At 43.4% G+C, this 13,749-nt stretch overlaps 1 protein-coding gene across 1 annotated transcript in view; it reads left to right on the top strand.

Annotated features, from left to right (window-relative positions):
* The first annotated feature begins 4,033 nt into the window (after nt 1-4,033).
* LOC128895538 (tyrosine-protein kinase Drl-like) overlaps nt 4,034-13,749 on the top strand; it is a 75,062-nt gene continuing 65,346 nt past the window's right edge. Inside the window, exon 1 of the mRNA XM_054158222.1 lies at nt 4,034-4,612. Coding sequence (XP_054014197.1) covers nt 4,468-4,612 — 145 coding nt within the window. The 5' untranslated portion in view covers nt 4,034-4,467. The remainder of the gene's footprint in view (nt 4,613-13,749) is intronic.

Here is a 13,749-nt window from a genome sequence, read left to right as displayed (position 1 = left end):
TCGTACTTGTGTAAATATGCAGGCAACAATTGAGAGCAATAACAATCATTGCTCGTTATTTTTACTCAGAGTTCTACGGTTAATTAAGTGTCATTACAGCTGACGCTTTTCGTAAGCTCCTCATCGTCGAGCACCCCCGATACCGAGTTACGGAACGTTGCACTCGACGAGCGACCTTTGTTGCTACTTTGACAATTTATTCCGAAGTCTCGACGCTTTGTCACCTGATACCTTCAATTAACGAGATCGCCAATTTTACGGTAACGTGATCGTCAATCGCGCACCGGCATCGAGTGACGCCCAACTTATGGCTGGTCTTTTATTTACAAACCCTGAAGCAAATTGTTTATTCTTTCGGAAAAAGATTCTACAACGGAGAGTCGAAACGTGAAATCAAAAGCTTGCATGTAAGTAACAAAGAACACACGTGTGTCACATCGATCGAGACATGAAAATAATAAAAAAAGATTACGTAAACATTTTTTTCCATTCGCTTTTATTCAAGAGTTTCTCTAGTGGCGCGCCATTCTCCTTCTAAGAGACGCACGTTTCTTTAATTTACTCCCACTTGCAAGTTTCTCATCGAGTAAATCGATTCTATTTATTGTTTTTCATTGTTTTCACATATCCAGCCATATTCTTCCCCATTAATTGGTAAAGGAGGTTCCAAAGTTCCATTTCGCCAGGCTTCGCCACTTCACTCGGACCTTTATTTAAATAATTTTTTCATTTAGATGCCACCGATGTCTCCTCGCGACACGTACACGAAGCAACGTCTGCCCAACGTAGAATATTTGACACTGGAATACGTCAAAAGGGAGCAAGAGGAGAATACGATAACTCAAGTCAGTGTTCTAAAAGCTGCAGCGGCATCAAGTTGAAATAAGAGGAACGACGATGAAGAAATGTAAATGTAAATATTAATACAGAGAGTCGGATACTGTATGATGCCTAAGAGCCGAAGGGAGGTTTCTCTTGGGATCATCCTTCCCTCGCTTCTTTCGACCGTTCAAATATTTAATGGATTTGGCTACATCCACTCCCGCGGCTTTGTACATATTCGCGGCGATTTTGGCGCGCGCAGCTTTACTCGCGCATCCGCGGTTATACGCGTGCGCGACACAACGGGGAATTTCGCAGGCGTTCGTTTCGAAAAATCATCGGGAAAGGCCCGCTCGTTTGGCTCCAACACCGAGGAATGCCGATGAAAGTCTTCCGCTTGATTAATTGACAACCGATGTGTATAATGTTATACATTTCCAGATAGACGAACCAGTGTTCCTGCAATCCTACGATTCTCGAGTATTTTATTAGGGAGTTTCGACCATTTTGACGAATTATGTGTACGTTGGAAAAGCATGTTTCTTACGTAATATGAATATTCAAATCAGAAGATTTAAGATAATATTTATATTGGAATATTAAAAATATTACAATACTAAGAGTTACACGACACTCAAGTATTTTATCGATGAGTTAGTAATTGTTCGACAGAGATATTTTCATGTTCATTCACAAGCCAATCCGCGATATTTTTATATTATATTTTATCAATTTTGAAAAACTAGAGAAATACAAAATTCGTTGTAGTTCCCGGAACATTTAATTTTACTCCATCGTTTTCGACCACGTTCTTTTGTACGTACTGCAAGAGACTTCGATGAATTTCTATAATTTAATAAATTCAATTACCGTCATTTTCTCGATTCCAAATTATGCTTCATACGGCAGCGAGCAAGGCGATGTTCAGGGGAACAGAGAGACGGTACAGAATTCGATGGGGGGAGAAAAAAGCAGATCGACCATTAATTAGTTACCAACCGATTCCGATCAACCCCGGATGTGTTCCGCGAGATTTCACGGAGTTAATTAATTCCGCCCGTATAATTAAACTTCCGTTCTGCTGCACACGTGCTCTGTTCGATTCGAATAAATAAGGAGATATTCGAACCCGAAAGCAATTTAACGAATGCAGTCGCGCGTGCAGAGACATTTCACAAAACGAAAGACTTGTATCTACGTTTAACGCGGAACTAAATATTTATTATAAAATTTATAAAAAGTACGAAAGTGATTGGGGGATTTAACAAATAAATTTTTGTAAATGGAATCTCGTATGTTCATTCATAATAAGAAACCATTATTTTAGACAAAATTCATCGATTTATCATATGCAGCTAACATTCGTGCGCATTATTAAAAAGTATAGTAGATGAAGAAACCGGCAACACTAATTATATATAAAATTATGAATTAATGAATTAAATATTTGTTGCATCGTTCAATACTTTCTAGGTGTATATCAGAGGATAAATTTTGCGTTGGAGGGTGGATGGGCAGACAGGGAGAAAAAGTGAAGAGAATACCGAAGTCCCGTTTCGCAGGATTTGACGGAATTAATTAACCCCGTGGTATAATTAAAGTCCCGTTTCGCCCGACGGAGAACGCAACTATCCCATGAAAGTTAAACCGACGAAGATCAAATCGTGAATCCTAGTCGCAAACTGTGCATGGTGTTCGCGCAGCCGTGCTGCGAAAGAGCGGAGGAATCGTGCGAAATGAAAATGGAAGAGAAAAGGGAAACAGCCGACCGCGGGTCGTCGAGGGAGGGGGAGGAAGAGGATTTAATGGCTAGAAAGAGAAAAGACTTTAATTAAATTCGACCATTTTCGAACCGGCCCCCCTGCTCCATCGAATTGTCGACGGAAAATCAAAGACCCGTTTACAAAGTTTAATATAGTTCGAGAAACGAAGATTTTAAAGCATTTGTTCTATTGAAAATTCAATTTATTTGTTCTAGGTAAACACGCGCCACTGTACAACGAATTGTTTCGACGCTCTGGCACGGCTAAAGTATCGACGACTACGATTGGAAGAAATTGCTTATCGGATTTTCAACAAATATTTCACAAACGAACACACGAAAATAACTTGAATTGCTACAAATTTACAAATAATTTGCGTTACTCTGTTCTTGCTTGGGTCTTTGTTACAATCTCTGGAGTACTGCTATTACTTCGCACCTGTTTCCTCGTGTTACAACCAGACTATCGCTCTGTTCCCTGTTTCTGGTACCATGATGGGGCATTACGGTGTCAAGGGAATTTACTGTCATAGGAAACTTCTGGCTCACGAGCGAACGTTGGATATCTCTATTCTAAACCTACCCAAACACCTCGCCGTGGAAGCGTCTTAGAACTTTGAAACTGGTGAATTTGAATTGACGTTTAACGAGACTTTGTTTTCTGAATTGTACATCTGTCTGTCTGTATTTTTGTATATTTATATTTGAAACATTCTGTACGATTTTGTACGGGCAGTTAATATTAGCACAAGTAAGGCAAATTAATATTAGGTCGTTCCACAAGTTCGTGCCGAAGACTGTGTCGAAATTTAATACAAAAAAACCACAGAAATCTTCTAGTAACGGTATAATGACTATCTGCGAGAGGTGAGAAACTATCGTGAAATGAGACAGATTATCTTTTCTTGTGACACTTAAGAGTATGTTTCACATATTAATTTGAGAAATAGAAGTACAAATGGCACGAATTTTTACGACGACCTAATATCATTAAAAAATATCATTAAATTTTCTTCTGCTTTATTTCATGGAGTTATCCAGTCGTCTTCCGATATTAACAATTACCCAATACTTTCTCAACTCCAAAACGAGACATCCCGCTCAACATCAACCTACTCTTTAATTCCTAAACCATCAAATTTCATTTTAAGAACAATTCTCTTAAAACAGGTAAAAAAGTGGAACAAAAGGATGGGAGAGCTTCGTGGGAATTCCACGTTCCCCGGACATTTCGCCGATTCTCACGTCGCACCGAGATTCGCCAGCTATCCGAAGGTGTGACTTACACTTACCGCGTTTCGCAATACGTACGCACAGCGTGCTTTATCCAGTGATTCGTCAGCCGTTTGCGTGTTCGCCGTCGCACCCCGTCCGCGAGCATGCGCGAGTCGCGTGTCGTCGTCGGGGTTTCCCAGTCGCGAGGGTTGGCCGTTCAGTTGCGTCCCGACGTCGACGAGGAGTTGGCGCGTCCTTTCGCGGTCACAGACGTCACGCTACGACTCGCGTCTGACCACGACGCCATGTGACCGTCTCAATCTACTTGAATCTGACACCACGATGGATGAACCGTAACCGAGCTCGCTCCAATCGTGTCGCATTCTTATTTGACCGCCAAATGGTTGCGCGAACCAGCGATTGCCGGCGCCAATATTTTTAAAGTCGGAGCGGTAATCGAAGAATCGAACGTTCGACGTCGAACGATCGAGGCTCGCGCGGCGATCGATCGTGTCGATGATCCGTCGCGTATCGAACGGTGTCGAACGATGATCCCCCGCGTAAAAGGAAAACGAGTGAAGTTCGCTAGTGACTGTCGACTGGCTGTCACGTGTTTGGGATAGAAAAAAGGCCGCGTGCTCGGGGCACGGTTTACGCGCGTGTGCGTGATGTTACTATGTGAGACAATGCGGCGGGGTGTTGGATACTGTAATCTGTTGAGGTGCAAATTCTTCATCCTCCTGGTCCTGGTCGGGTGCAGCGATGGATACCTGAACATCTTTATCAGCCAGTCCCAGGTCATGAAGCTCCTGGGTGAGTTTCTCAACGAGATTTTTCATTATTACTTTAAAAAATGCTATTATGCTTCCTAAAGTGAAGACCCTTAAATTCGTATCTGTTACAGAAGCCTAAAGAGATTTAAAAAGAAAAATGACGTATATTTACAAATATAAAGAAACATGTGTATGTGTATTTCGCTTTGCACGTAAATAAGTCATGCATGCACGTTCCATTAGTGTTTTCCACATTAAAAAATGTCATGGCGTAGAATACACGTTCTCCAACCTTCAACTAAAGTTTGAAACCGTTCACGTTAATACCTTCGTTGCAAAAAATTCCCAAAGAATACCTCCTTTCCGTTCCCGAGCGACAATGGCCCCTTAACTCGTTCCTTTCCGCGTTGAAGTTAAAAATACACGAGAACTTGGCGGCCCCTTTGACGAAAGTTTTCGCGCGCGTCGTTCGTTAACAGGTCCCGTTACAATTGCAACGCGATGAACGTTTTAGTTGTCAGGGCAGAACTGCGGAAAGGAAAGACACGAGATGAGGGAACAATGAACGCGTCGAATTAGAGCTGACCATTGTATCGTCAAAGTGTCAAAAAACTCGGGCGAGGAAAATTTTATTGTGCGTTTCATGGGGTGCGAGCAAAGATAAATAACCTTTGATTAATTCATTTTTTTTTAACGAGAGTTTGGAATTACATAATGTTATATTTGTGCATTCGTGTACATTCTCGCATATGTCCTGTATTTCTATGTTTCATAAGTGCACGACCATTCGCAGTAGTTACAACACTTTTAGCCATAAACATCAATACGAGCAAAAGATAAAATCGTCTCTAAAACTAAAATGCGAAAAATGTGTCGACGAAGGAATGTCGAAATTGGCCGAAACACGTATCGTTGGTATTAATGGGCAATACGTCACGGGGCTAACACACAACGGTAAACAATGTTATTTGTACGCGAGTCGGGTCTCGAAAACAACGTTATTTAAGAGATAAACCGATAAATTCGCATCGGCGTATCGTAGATTTTTAATTGGAAGTGTGGCGCAATTGTGCATGACCGGCTGGTAACGAGTCACGGCTGCGTATAATTGCCGAATTAACAATGGCCGTGGTGAACGAGATCGAATTTAATAATGCGCACCTGTGCAAATCACATCGAGCCTCCTCCCCCGTTCGTCCCGTGGTTCTTGATACAGTATTGATCAGCGTTGCGACGAAAAAACCAGAGAAAGAAAAAAAAAAAAGAAAAGGAACGCCGCGGTCGTTTTCATTAAATGGGGTGCATCTTAAATGGCGACAAAACCGACAAAGCGGTTTATTCTTGGCGGGGGAAATAAATCGAGATTAAGGCCGCCACAATTTTGCAGAGTTTCGTCGACTGTACAGAATGTCCGTGTTGTTGTGTACTCGGGTAAAATAATTATATTTTTAATATTAATAATATTGAAATATATTACAATATACTCTTCTAAGTCAACAAACCAAAAACATCCATCAAAATACATCATTCGTTGACTCAAAAATACACTCTAAACCACACAAGTCGTAATTTATAGTAATTAAACGAACGTCTGCCTCGATGATTGTCCAATGATATAACAGAATTGCGAATAAATCGCTATCCAAAGTTTCCATTCGCTATCTGCGCCTCGAATGAAATTCTTAACGCTCCGCGGAACAGGGATCGGAGGGAATAACTGCGCGACGCTTAAAAAACAGCAGCCGCGTCAGTTAGAGAGAGAATCCCGGAGCCCACCGGCGTTACCATGATCGTTGCAATTGCTCTAGCAATTTGCGGCGCGAGGCGTCCGTTTTTGGTGGTCAACAGCTATGCACACAGGCACCATTTACGCACCTGCATGTACTTAGTCTCTATTCCATCCGATATCACTTTACGGCTCCATGATTCATTCGCCTCTATCCGTCTGCATATACAGCTTGGCCGTTCTGTGTGCTCAGCTTGGTAGCCGTCAGTTTTCTGCCAGCAGAAAAGGGGGAAAAAAGTGAAATAACTGTATTTACGAGCTAGCAACCGTTCCGTGACTATTCGAAAATCGAGCCAATCGCGGCGCGTCGTCGCGTCCGGAATGGCTCCATCGCTCGTTTCTGGTGTCAATGGTCTTACGCTCGGATATCTACGCGTTTTTCCACGGATTTGCGCTAATAGCGACGTGCCGCTATGCGAAACAGGGGTAGAGCGTAAAAATTGCACGGAACGCGTCCGATTAAAGCGACAGCTGGCTTCTTCTGGGTTTTCCGCGGTGTACTCCCTGGCTTAACGAAGTACTAGTACTTCCAAAAGGGTCCTTTTCTCATTGGATCGAGTGTATACTATTATTCAGGTTAGCGGGATAAAAAATGGCGTAGCTGCTGAAATTTAGATCGAATAGGATATTGCAAATATAGGTATTATATCGTTTTATTACTATACGTTTTATTAATATATGAAGTATACAATTGATAATATTAAATACATTATCGAATCAACCAATTTCTTTGTAATGTATGAAAAAATTTGCATCAACATTCCCAGCCTACTATATTATCGACGTTCAGATGATATCCCCAAAGATTCGATAACAATTTATTCCCGCAACCCGAGACGAAACTTTCCCCCAATTCTTTCACGCCTCATCGACCTTAAGCCTATCGAACCCACCCCCAATCGCGACACCTCGAATTCATCAGTCTTCGACTCGACAAAGGCGCACCCGCGACGTTTCTCGAGCACAAAAAACGACGCGGCGCGGAAAAATGCCCGTAGACGATGCAACTCCGAACCGTTAGTCTTCGTCCTCCCCTACGGTTGTCCGCGGCGAAGGGATATCGAGTCGTCGCCGCGAGGAGCGAAAGGCGAGCCCGGAGCCACCGAGTCGACGGAAAGAATGGTGGCTTTCGAGTCGATTTCTCAGGTGCCTAAGCACCCGTGGAAACCCAACGGACGACGTAATCCTCGTTAGATCTCGAGTGACGGCGGAACGGTGCCACTAAAGGCCCCGCGACCGGGAGAGAAAGGGTTGATCGGGTCCTCGCGCGACCCGATCCACCCGGAGGCGAGTTTAGTCGTCGGGGCTCTTGAAAGTCACTTAACTTAGATTGCACCGACGAAATGACTTTAGTTCTCCCGGAAAACTTCGTTCCGCTGGCGGAGCATTGCTTGAAAGCACCGAAAAAAGGGGTCGCCAACCGGGGGATGGGAAGGAATGCACGAACGCCGGGAGAGCTTGCCGTTACAAGGAGGGTAGGAGAGGACGAGGGAGCGCGCGAGCCTTGGCCTGGAGCTACCAACCCCTCCGGGGGGGATGAAAATACAAGTACACATTCGGCTGGCATCACTCATCGCGCGGATTCAGCACGTATCTCGCGAGAGAAGTTTCGAAAGCTCGTACCTGAGAACCGACACTGATTGGCCAGACGATTTCTAGAACATTGCAACTGAGTCGAGGAACGCTGATCACTTGGGATCTCGAAGTTTAAATTTAAATCGAACTAATATTTAAAGGCTATATGTATAAAATGCAGATTAGCAATTTAACAAACAATTTATGCAAAATCAACGACTTTGTAGCGCGCAAGTCATCCGTATCAGGTCCGCCAATGCGAATGATGAAACTCTTCGTGATATCAACAATTTCGATACTCGCAGCCCGAAAGCCCAGAAAAGCCTCATACGTCAAGTTTCGGGCGAATCTGAAAACTTTTACCGAGCAGCTCTCTTTTTGACCAGCATTTTGGGATCCCGCCCCGACGGCGGGGTCGCGAAAACTTTTAGAAAATGGCTTTCGCTCGAACTCGTCCGCCCTGTCCGGTGGAACAGCCGTCCGAACACTTTCGAATTACCCGCTCCTGAAATTGATTTTTAATTTGCACCCAGACACGGCGGTGCGTGACGCGCAATCGTTTGCCCCCCGTCCCCTCCTTCTCCATCCAGCGTGTTTCGCCCCGTCTGGACCGACAAACAGCCAACATTTTCATTCTCGTTGTCTGCCAGGGCTGACTGGTGAAACAACTCTCGCACTATAGTTCGACTTGGACTCTGTCGATGGAAACGACACGTTGAAATCGCCTGCCGTAAGTTTCGTTGCAAATACAGGGTCTGTCGCGAAACGAATGAGGAACACTTGGTGATGGCAATGTGTAATATTCTGTTTTTTCTCAGATATTATTGATAATGGGAGGAAAAGTTGAGTCGTTGATTATTTAGATTGATTTGTGTGGAAACAAATCTTCCCGACTATAATATTTCCCTTACAAAATAATCTCTTTCCAATGTTCTATGAACGTTAATTTTCTTATCCGCGACGATTATTAAAACTCGAATCGATGCGCCATTGTCCACCCTTTGAAGCGGTTACTTAAACGTACGTTCGAGTGAAATTGGGGAAGCGTATTTTGATAAATTTACCGCACAGATAATAATGCACGGGTCACGAGTGAAAATACCACGAAATATTCCACTATGCGTACCTCTATTAAATTGAACCCAGTATGATTAGACCGCATGAAAGCTTATTCAAACGAGCGGGCAAGGTACTTTATTGTGCTTTAATGCGTTCCGCTCGTGTTGGAGAATTATCAGCTATATGGACGGGCATTCTTCCTTCTCGGTGCACATTACGGTGTACTAATGTGCGCGGAAGAGATTAGGCGAGATAAAGAATCAATTTTAACAGTTATATACTCGTGAAAAGTCTGCTAATTTTTTTCTTCGTCCTCTGTGGTTTTATATTGTACATTTAAAAGCCGTTAACGTAACATTTACCCGTTGCCATGTATTCCATGGTGCCTTATAAATAATGTAATACGACATACTGTTATACTATTATTGGATATATTGGATATATTGGATATATCTCCTTACTGGATATATTGTAATCCCGTAGACAGTGCGTATCACACAAATATTTGAACCGCAGAGATACCATGTGCCACAAGCGAAACCTAACATTTATTGTTAAATATCGATTCAAATATTTGTCGTATGCGCGAACGATCGAACACAGGGCTAATATTTTATGGCGCACCGTTCGCATACGATATTTCATTGAAATCAGTGCGTAACACTTCACGTGGTTCCCTTTTCGCCGTCCCCCTTAACTCACGCTAATCAAGATAAATGTCTACTGATAGGACCAACGACCGCGCCAAATATTTTAGCGGACCAATTGAAGGGTGGATCCCGTTGCAGCGTCTAGGTGCTCCGCTGCATTTAGACCTATTTTCTTATGGAGAACCCAATACATTCGAAAATTGCATCGCCGCGTCAAGTTTCCCCCCAAAATGTGGTCTAATCAATTCGGGCGATGTTCTTGGTAGGGTCGACGAACGTCAGATCGATCGTAACGATTGCCCTTCGACGGCCGCGGAACACGTTGCACGTTCGACGACGTAGACGTCTTCCGGTGGGATCATTTATCACCCCGCCTCGTTGTAAAAATATTGACAAAAAAAAAAAAAACCCTTGGCACGTCGGGATGAGCCGGTGCGTGCGCCCAGGACACCACAGGGCGCGCCGGTTTCGGCCCTATCAATTTCCACGAGCACACAGCCTGCAAGGAGCGTTAGCCAAATTGCAGCAGTTTGCCGACGGGTAGATCCGGCCAGACGATAACGTAAACCGCCATGGTTTATGGCTGAGCGATCTCCCGGCGTCTCGTGTTTGTGTACACGGTCGGATGCGTGCGAACGCGCGTTTGTACCTGTGGATTCACATATTCCCAACGATATGTGCATAAATACACGGGGCACACGCAGACGCCAGTGCAAATACATTACGTATTGATACAGGCAACGAGAGCGGGACTCGGCCGGTGCAACTGACACGCGTACGACGTAAATAAACTACGAGCAGCTCGGCGAAAGATTGAAATTTCGTTTCTTAATCGGCGGACGAGCGATTATCGGGGTGGTCGGCTGCGAAAGTTGCAGGGAATTCGGTGCTGAATTGTTGCAGGAGACGACAAATCGACTGGACTGGCGTATTCAGAGCCCGATGTTTTTTTTTGTTTCAGAGTAAATTCTTGTATTCTGAGCTAGGTATCTTTATTCTAGAATAAATTCGTCTATTATCATCTATTATCAATTGCATTTTTCTATTCCAGAGTAGATTCCTCTATTACGATTTAGATTCCTACTACACACCTGGGTAGATTCTACTATTCTAAGCTAGATTTCTTTACAAGAAATATATATAAAAATGTTAGTTGCATAAATCTCACCCCACGTATTTTGGCTAATTCATCCGTGACAAGAAAATCATTTCGTAAAATTTCGATGTAATACTCTGAACATGAGCCCTGCCAAAATCGAAACGTAAATTAACGTAAACGTCTTACTTTTTATTCAATAATTTGTTCACTCTCAAGTGTTACCCTTTGATTCATCGTACATTCCCTTTTACTACAAAGTGTATACCATACGCGTACTTCACTGCAATGAAATGTATATTACTAAAACCGGTTAATTACTATACCCGTTTTCTATCGAATCAACTTACTCTATGCTCGAGCTGAAGTTAGCGGCTGCTACCGGTTGAAGAGTCCTCGTGACGTGGACATTGACGTTCAAGCGAGTGCCGCGTATATATCGCGGAAAATTGCGATGGCTATGAATTCAAAAATGAGTGACATAAAATAAGCGAATTTCCTGGTAATGCACCGTGAACCGTGCTCCGGATGAAAGGGGGACAAATTACGCGTGTCGGGCGGTGGGGTATGCATTCATTTTTGCGGTAAAACGATTTCCAGATAATGCAGTTTTTCGATGAAAGTCGGCTCCTGTAACGTTGTTGGACACGCGGTTGAGCAAATGACGTTAACCGTGGAAAAAGGAAGCATCAATGAGTTTTCGATAAACGTCCCGTGTTTATCGAGTTTATTTAATCGCGAAACACACTTTAAAATTGTAAAGTTAATGGAGTAGATCGTGTTTAGTTACTTGAAAGCGGGATTGGTAGCGGCATAGATACTTGAAAGTCCGGGTTGATAGCGATCCTGTCGTTGCAAAGCGATTTTTACCACGACCTGAAGCCGAGAAAATCTTGTTGCAAGGTCGAGTTCTTCCCCGGGGTTAAGAATAATCTACTAAAGGCCCAGACAGTCTAACGCGTAATTCTCTGCGCGTGTGAGCCGAGTCTAGATTGGGGTTTATAGTACAAACGCTCGGAACGTGCTATTTTCTAGGAAAATCTGCTCTTAATTGCTTTAAGCGAGTAATCGAGTTAGGGATTAAAGCTCTAGAAAACGGTTCGTTTTCGCGAACTTTGGCGTGTCTGGCAAACGCATAGCTTTCGATTAGCATCCTAATATCCTAAACTAACGAGTTGGAACTTTTATTTCCTTTTCATTCTTCATGAAGCTGGTACAGTAATTCCTGGATATAATGACACGAATCATAGCTGCCACTGTTTATTTTTAATTATCGCGAGCTACCCGTCGACTCGCTTGGCTGGCGACTGAATAAATGAAACTCGATCGGCTACCAAGTAAACAGCGTTCGATTAAAATGTTTATATTCCTGAATTTATCTTAATGAGAGTATTACCGTACATCCGTTAAAGAAAACCAACGATTCGCAATTCTCCATTCGCGATCCCAAAGATAGGAGTTACTGCGCCCATCTCGATTTGAATTTTTCGTTTGATAAATACATTTGTTTTACGACGCCCGGACCGATTTACTATCAGACGTTATTTCTCCATTATCGCGCGCCGCCGGACGCGGCACGGAAAGAATTAATACGACAGCGCGCGGTCGTTATTTATCGCGATTCCGTCGCGCAATAAATAACGACCATCGAACGACGCGCGGGCTGCGCTGAGCCTTTCATTCTTCAGCGTTCCGCAAGACTGGAAAAATCTCGTCGGGGGAGGGGTGTGTAAAAAATTTAACAATGAAACACTTGAAATCTCTGTCCTGACGTGAAACGCGCGACGACCGGATGTCCGACTGGGACTCAATGAGTTTCGGGATACATAAAATCCGCGTGATCGATGGGAACGAGCATGGCACTCGATTGGTCCCAAATTTTTAAATCAGGTTTGAGAATTCCGGTATTTGAATATTTGACTCTTGGCTATCGTGATAGTACTCCAGTGTTTGGCTTTACTTTAATGGTATTAGATTCACCATTTGCACAAGCTCGTCGGTTAGCGCCACAGAAAATGCACAGGGACGAATTATGGGGTGGGTTTTAGGGAGGCTCTTCGATTTACTTCGTTGAAAATCGGTAGAGAGAGGTGAATATTGATTTTTGATGTTCTATATTTTTTAATTAATTTATGGTAAGACTTTGGATGTCTAAGCAATTCGAACCTATTCTCACCTATTCGAATACGTATTGGACATCTGCCTAACAGGATACTTAACTATTTGAATACTCTTTCAACATTCATCTATTCGACTACTCATCGAGCACATACCCATCCGAATGCTTCTCGAATATGTACCTAATCGAATACCTGCCAATTCAAATATTTACCTACTCGAGTACCTGTTCGAATACTTATCGAATAGAAACCAATCGACAAGTAGTCCCTTGCCCAATACGAGCAAACACGATCGCCCACCAGTTTCCCGGCGAATCCCTGTATATTTACACGTGTACCCCAGCGTCGTCGTTTGCACGTGATTTACGCAACACTCGCGCGAGCCCGGGAGACGCGTAAAAATTCATCCCGCGGCGACCGCGCTCGGATATCGCCGATGGAGCGGGTTAAGCCTCGGCCGCGATCGTCTGTTTGCACGGCAAATTAATATATGTTCATCAGCCGCTTCTCTGTTTGCCAGGACAATTTCGTTGGCCGATGTGCAAACCGGTTGTGTTTGGAAAGTCCCGACCGCGGTTTTGGGGAATATCGCTCCTCGAAACGAGAATAATATTAATCCTCTGACGAATATAAAATGTATCGCGTTCAGCGACGAAACGCGAAAATCGGCCAAGTTATATTTCCCACCGTTTTCCCAAAGTTGTTATTTGCTCTCTTGGGCCGCGTGGATTTTATTATGCAAATTTCTCGTCGGGACGCGTTTCGGGAACAAAATTTATTCCTATGTTGGACGTTCATTAATCAGCACCCCCCCCCTCTTTTTTTTTATCGAAATTGTTCACCTCTTTTCTGTACGAAGCATCCTAATTCTTTGTCAGCATGGAAAATAAT

Source organism: Hylaeus anthracinus, unplaced genomic scaffold (assembly GCF_026225885.1).
Source record: "Hylaeus anthracinus isolate JK02 unplaced genomic scaffold, UHH_iyHylAnth1.0_haploid 5, whole genome shotgun sequence".
Classification (NCBI taxonomy): Eukaryota; Metazoa; Arthropoda; class Insecta; order Hymenoptera; family Colletidae; genus Hylaeus; species Hylaeus anthracinus.
Note: the sequence above shows the minus strand (reverse complement) of the source record. Positions and strands in the feature narration are given on the sequence as shown.